Source organism: Aedes albopictus, chromosome 3, assembly GCF_035046485.1.
Source record: "Aedes albopictus strain Foshan chromosome 3, AalbF5, whole genome shotgun sequence".
In the NCBI taxonomy this organism is placed as follows: Eukaryota; Metazoa; Arthropoda; class Insecta; order Diptera; family Culicidae; genus Aedes; species Aedes albopictus.
The window spans coordinates 23,735,870-23,743,279 of record NC_085138.1 but is presented as its reverse complement, the minus strand read 5'-3'; the positions used below and the strand labels follow the sequence as shown (position 1 = coordinate 23,743,279).

The window sequence follows — 7,410 nt, the reverse complement described above, 5'->3', positions numbered from 1 at the left end:
TACAAGTACCAGCCGGACCCGGTTATGGAAAATAGTTGCATAAAGTTGTACCGTAAACCGGGGTCAAATTGATCTCCGGGTCGAAATTGATCAGACGATTTTCCGTTAGATAAAACATACTTCAAATAGTTTCCAAGCAAATATCGTTTAGTATCGGTTCCCAACTGCACGATAGTTGAAAGGAAATTACTTAAAATATGCTAAACCTAACCGAAAAACGTGTGATCAATTTCGACCCGGAGATCAATTTGACCCCGGTTTACGGTACTGGAATCGCGAGATCATTACGGACGTCCTCTTTCGTGCCGACATTGTGGTTTACGACAAAAGGATGAAGCGGGTAATCCTCATTGACATCGCTGTACCGTTAGACCATAATGTCCAATCAACGTTCTCCGGCAAGATAACCATGTACCACGACCTAGCGGAGGAGTTGAAGCAGATGTGGCATTGGGAAGACGTCCGTATAGTTCCGGTTGTTCTCTCGGCAACCGGATTTGTCCCTAAATCTCTCCTAAGGTCCTTAGACGTGCTGCAATTGAAGAAGGACCTGAACAGCATCCTGAAAGCGGTGATATTTGGAACCTGTAGTACAGGAAATCATCTGTTTTACAAACTTCAAATTGTCACTGATTTCATACAGACGTTTGTACCGTGTGTAACAATATCTTTAGCACAAAAGGACAAAACGCTCAATCCACAATGGCACACACCGAAAAGCAAATTTACTTGCGCTCTGGAACGGACGCAAAAACAAAATCAAAAATTAAAACTCCCTCGGAGGGGGCGTATCAACAACCAACCATTCGTCCAGTCCGGTGGTGCCGTGCCGCGCGTCGCTTCGCTTTGAGTCTGCGCCGCGGTAAGAACAGAACACTGCCCATGCCCAACCGACTGACGAAGAGCCGAATCCAAGCCGGCATGACTCGGCCAAAACTCGGGCAAATCAAAGGTCCCCTGACGATCAGTGGCAGTGCGCGCGAGCAACCGTTTTCGATAATATACTTGGTGCCACACCGCTCAGCACAGCAGCCAGCAGCCCGAATAATCATCATCACGAGATAGTAATGAAAGTGAGAAAAATCTGCCTGGTAATGTGGTGTGGTGCGCCTGCGGGACCTACTATTGCGGTATCCTCGTCGAGCAGCCTTCTAATTTGGGCACTTTTCCTAATATTAATAACTTATTTTCTTAACTTCTGGGATTGGGTCTTGAGCTGCACTTGTGGGTACCGGAAGGGGCGACTAAACCGAAAGCGATCCCCAACAGACAGTAGAATCGACGATGGCTTGGAGGAGCCTTCCAAAACGACGACGACCATGATGATGATGATATAGTTGGCTAATGACTCGATCTACGCGGGATTCCTGCCGGGTCTGGACGGAGGCAGAGGCAGCGGCGGCGGCAGGTTACATAAGTTATCTTGGCTTGTGATTGTAAAAGTCATCTCCGATTCGTTTAATCCACAGGAAATGGCTGCCGGCGGTTCCCACATTTTGCCTGAGACGCTTTGCTGTTCAGAAGGTCAGAAGGTGAGAATAAGGACTTTGGTGAATGGTGGTGTGCTGCTACCACATGCGGATTGGGAAGGTGTGAATTTCATTGTGGGATAGAATTTGCGTTGATTGCTTGTATTGTGCCAGCCGGAGATTGGTGATGATGGGATTTGCAATATAGATAATTAAGCCGATCATGTGAAATTGTACCACTTGTTGGCATTCAGCAGTTATACTATACAACCAATACTGGAATGACTATTTTTTCGCATGAATCGTACAAGAGAACATCCTACCACGTCCTCAATGACGACTTAAGGGCGGACGGGACGGTCGAGGAAATATCCGCCATTGCTCTGTGGCTCCTAAGATGGTAATCTCAGATTCTACTTCATATTTTGCAACAAAAACCTATCATTGTGTATGCTCACTTGCAGTGCACATGCTGATTGGTTTTCAACATCTTCAGTGCGATAGAACTCGAGATTACCATCTTCAAAATCGCGAGGCAAATTTTTAGAAAAAGAGGCAAGATAGGAAAAATAACACGGCGTCCCGTTTCACCTTAATGGTTTCGCCTTGTCCAAGAACATGGCTGTTCTACCATATGCGATGGGCGGCACATTTTCGGCATGTTTAATGTCAGGACCTATCATGGCGCTAACATTGGCTCTGACCTGTATCTAGCAATAGTCAAATGTTTTCAAAAATGTGCGGTACCGACAGCCGCGCCGCTTCGGTAGGAACTAGAGCGAGAGAAGCAACAGAATATCACTTTTACTTACGCAAATAATCTCAAGTCAGTATTTCCGAGCGCGGCTGAGCTTCATGGTCCAGTTAAAAAATCTACAGAGCGCCATCATGAATACATGATGCGATACATGAACAATAGTTCACTGAAAGACTGGTTTGGCGAGAGAACGAGGAACGATTTACATAAATGTAAAAGCTGCAAAACTCAGTATTTCCAAAATCCACTCGTAGCAAATCTACGCAATTTTTCTGACCGAAGCCGAAATTTTAGATAACCAACGATCATCCAGTCGAAGCCTATTATCAAAACTTCAGTATTGTTAGTAATCCAAAGATCCAAGATAAAAACAGTAGTTTGAGGATATGATCAGATCATGATAACTTCCTAAACGAACGAGAATTGAAACCTTAACCTTTGCATTGAGAGTTCCTAATCGTATCGCATCTATCGCATAGACCAACCAGACACTGAGAGTTAAGGACCGTTTCTTCAACTACAGCATCATCAACGTCCATTGTCCACATGAAGGGAGACATGATGACGAGAAAGAAGCGTTCTACGCGCAGTTAGAGCAAACATACGATGGTTGCTCGCCGCGTGACGTGAAAATCGTTGTCGGCGACATGAACGCGCAGGTAGGAAGGGAGAAAATGTACCGACCGGTAATCAGGCGAAACAGCCTGCACGCCGTATCGAATGATAACGGCCAGCGATGCGTAAACTTTGCAGCCTCCCGTGGTATGGTAGTCCGAAGCACTTTTTTCCCCCGCAAAAATATCCACAAAACCACCTGGAGATCACCCGACCATCAAACAGAAAACCAAATCGACACCGTTTTAATCGACGGTAAATTTTTCTCGGATATAATCAATGTCCGCACATACCGCAGCGCGAATATAGATTCGGATCACTGCTTAGTCGCTGTATGCTCTCAAAGAAGTGGCCCAAGACTACGCGCAGCAGTTAGCAGTGTCCCTACCAACGGAAGAGCAGCTTGGCGCAGCTACACTTGAAGATGGCTGGAGGGACATCCGATCTGGTAGTACCTCAGCTACAACACTAGCCTTCGTGACTCCGAATCACAGAAACGACTGGTAGGTACGATGGCGAATGTGAACAGTTGAAAAACGAGAAGAATGCAGCATGGGTGAGAATGCTGCAACACCGTACGAGAGCGAATGAGGCACATTATAGACAGGCGCGGAACAGGCAGAACTCAGTCTTCCGGATGAAGAAGCGCCAGCAGGAAGAACGAGATCGCGAAGCTATGGAAGAGCTGTACCGCGCTAAAGACACACGGAAGTTCTACGAGAACCTGAACCGCTCGCGCAGAGGCTTCGTGCCACAAGCCGAGATAATCACGGGAATATTCTCACGAGCGAGCGTGAGGTGGCCGAGTGGTGGCGGCAGCATTACGTTGCAAGCACCGAAGGTGGCGTAGTAACAGATCTAGGAGTACGTGCGCAGGACGAAAAATTTCCAACCCCTAACCCCCAAGAGATTGGGGAGGGGGTAGGCCGATTGAAAAACAACAAAGCCGGTGGAGTAGATCAACTACCAGGCGAGTTACTATAATACGGTGAAGAAGCACTGGTGAGAGCACTACAGTGGGTCATTACCAAGATTTTAGAGGGGGAAGCATTACCGGAGGAAGGGATGGAAGATATCTACAAAAAGGCGACAGTTTGGATTGCGGGTACTATCGCGCGATCACACTACTGAGCGCTGCCTACAAGGTACTCTCTCAAATTGTATGTCGCCGTCCATCACCGATTGCATTCGTGGGGCCATATCAGGCTGGATTCATGGGTGAACGCGCTACAACGGACCAGATGTTCGCCATCCGCCAGGTGTTGCAGAAATGCCGCGAATACAACGTGCCCACACATCACTTGTTCATCGATTTCAAATCGGCGTATGATGCAATCGATCGAGACCAGCCATGGCAGATTATACAAGAGTGCGGATTTCCGGATAAACTGATACGATTGATCTAGGCAACGGATGGATAGAGTGATGTGCGTAGTTCGAGTATCAGGAACTCTCTCGAGTCCCTTCGAGTTACGGCAGAGTGATGGTATTTTGTGCTTGCTGTTCAATATTGCTTTATAAGGAGGGCAGGGATAAACACGAGTGGAACAATTTGCACGAAGTCCGTTCAGCTGCTTGGTTTCGCTGATGATATTATAGCTCGCAAATTTGAGACAATCGCGGAAACGTACATCCGACTAGTGAAGAGTGAAGCCAGGCGAATCGCATTAGTCATTAATGTGTCGAAGACAAAGTACATGATGGCAAAGGACTCCAGGGAGGCGGTTGAAGAATTAGTGTACTTGGGCTCACTGGTGACCGCTGACAACGACACCAGCAGAGAAATTCAAGACGCATTGTGGCAGGAAATCGAGCTTACTTTGGACTCTGCAGAACTATACGATCGAATAAAGTTCGCCGTCACACGAAGTTAACTATGTATCTACAAAACGCTGATTAGACCGGTAGTCTTCTATGGGCACGAAACATGGACTCTATGCGCCCTTGGAGTTTTCCAAGGGTGTTGCGTACCATGTACGGCGGAGTGCAGATGGAAGACCAGACTTGGAGAAGGCTAATGAACCACGAGCTGCATCAGCTGCTGAGAGAACCAACCATCGTCCACACCGCGAAAATCGGGAGGCTACGGTGAACGGGTCACGTGATCCGGATGTCGGATAGCAACCCGACCAGTGAAGAGAATTGTCAGACAAAAGAGGCACAAAACAAGCAACAAAGAAGGTGCGACGATTTCTCTTTATCCCTACTGGTAACAGATAATGACATGATCTCGAAATTTTTTGTTGCAGACAAAACGGAAGCTGAATTTGTTGCGTACTTTTTAACTCGTGAATAATCAATTATTGCTAACCCAAAGTCGAAACTGTTTGATGATAGAGCTTCACCAGAGTTGCAGTGTTTACCGACTCGAAGTTACCGTTCGAAAATCGCAATGCAAGGCTTAAAAATCTCTAAACTCGTGGTGTACGATGTTAATCCCATTATTTTCAAGGTGGGACAAATTTATGTCGCATGGGTTTGTTTGTTGCAACAAATACAGGTTGCGACATTGTCATTGTTGTTGCGCGATGCTTGAATTTTGATTCACTGAACCCGACCAAAATGGTTCTCGAGAGTCATTCGACCAGTAAAAAAAGGCGTGGTGCGCAACGAGCTAGGTAGGTCGATCAAGTGGAGGACGATCTGCGGACCCTTCGCCGAGTGCGGAACTGGAGATACACAGCCATGGACCGAGTACAATGGAGATTAGGTATGTACAGCAGAGGCCACTCAAGCCTTAGTCTGACCGGTAAGGTAAGGTAAAGTAAGGGAACCCAAGAAACAATTTGGAGCCTTTGATAAGCAATCGTGTTGAATAATTGTTTTATAAAAGCGCTGGAAGTTGAACAATAATGTAGATTGCATAACGAAGCGATTAAATGTTTCTTACACTCCATACATTCGCTTTAGTTCCACTTGTTGTTGATGTGTGAAAAACTTATCGAATAACAGTTTATAAAACGTTGTTTAAAAATTGGATTAGATCGCTTCCCATTCATTTAATAAACAATCTATGAAAAGCGGGTTCTATTAATTTGGAAGCGATTATTCAATGTGTTCCAAAAAATGCCAAACATGTTGATATAATGGTGAACAGAGTTTATATAATCATCTCATACAGCAGCAAAATCATAGCTTAACTACTAGCTGAAGTGATGTAACTACAAACTGTTAATAAATGTTTATACCAAGAACGTTGAATAGAATTAAAACAACAGTATAATACGATGAATAATCATCTATGATTGCCAAAACGTTTATTAAAATGTTAATCAACATAAACAAATAATTTATAATTTTGTTTTTATTAGATCGCTCAAACATAAACGAAAACTTCAATTCAGTCGAAGTCACAGATCATTACTTCAGAAACATGGATATTTCATTCAAAAAATACAAAAAAAGTAGCACATATTACCGAAAACTGAAGTTGGCAAGTGAAAAATATCGGTTCATGTTCAATAAGTTACATGTAAAGCGAAACACAGCGAGAAATCCAGTCCTATCAGCAGCCATCAAGAAAGCAACGGTAGCAGGTATGAAAATGTGTTGAGTTCTAATTATTATTGTAAATTTAACAAAATTATCAAATTACAGGTCAAGGTCTAACTACCTCCTCTGGGACATTGGCTACGAATACTGAACCAGCTTTTGTCAGTTTACCATCGATTCCATCAAATCCAATGCCTGATAATTCTGTTCCAGAAATCCCAGGACAGCTCCAGCATTCAACTGCCGTAGCAGACAACTCAAACGGTATCTTATTAGAGGAACAGCGAGTTGACCTGCATTGTGAATCGTCGAGCTTAGGATCCGGAAAATCCCGTGAAGCTCTAAGATTGTGGTCTCTCCGACATAACATAAACCACAATGCGATAAAAGATTTGCTAGGAGTGCTAAAAGACAACTACAACGATACCTGCTTACCATCGGACCCAAGGACCCTTCTCGAAACACCTCCGAATATTGGACAACTTTGCTATGAGATCCCAGGCGGCAAATATTGGCACCATGGACTAGTGACTTGCATTGAAAAGTGGTTCGAAAATTTATCAAGTGATTTGAGCATTAGTATCAATATCAACATCGATGGCTTGCCCATACACAAAAGCTCAAAATTTCAACTTTGGCCAATTCTTTGCAACGTTTTTGAAATGCCGGAATTAACACCGTTGCCTATTGGAATTTTTTTGGGGAAAACAAAACCGACAGATCTTAATGCATTCTTAACACCATTCGTGAATGAAGCAATACCTTTGATCCAAAATGGGGTTCCCGTTAATGGTCACACCGTAATGGTTAAGATTCGTTGTTTCATCTGTGATTCTCCAGCTCGCGCTTTTGTTAAAGGTATGATCACAGACAAACAGACGTAACACTCTGATATTTTGCATCGTACACCGATTTAACGGTCTATTTAAAAATTTGATAGTTGGCCAACTGACCAACCGTGGCGCTCGCATCGTTTTTGCTCGAGTTTGACGTTTGCACACTACCGCCACCTAGTTGATGGTCGGCCAAACTCAGTCATTTTAGCATTGGGCGAAAATGTTTCCTAGACTATGATTT

General features: G+C 44.4%; 1 protein-coding gene across 1 annotated transcript; it reads left to right on the top strand.

The window, feature by feature from the left end:
* The first annotated feature begins 5,620 nt into the window (after positions 1–5,620).
* On the top strand, positions 5,621–7,405 carry LOC134291131 (uncharacterized). The gene is made up of 2 exons (XM_062858490.1): positions 5,621–6,377; positions 6,439–7,405. The coding sequence occupies exons 1-2, from the start codon at positions 6,215–6,217 to the stop codon at positions 7,215–7,217; spliced, it is 942 nt and encodes a 313-aa protein (XP_062714474.1). The 5' UTR covers positions 5,621–6,214; the 3' UTR covers positions 7,218–7,405.
* Positions 7,406–7,410: the final 5 nt, after the last annotated feature.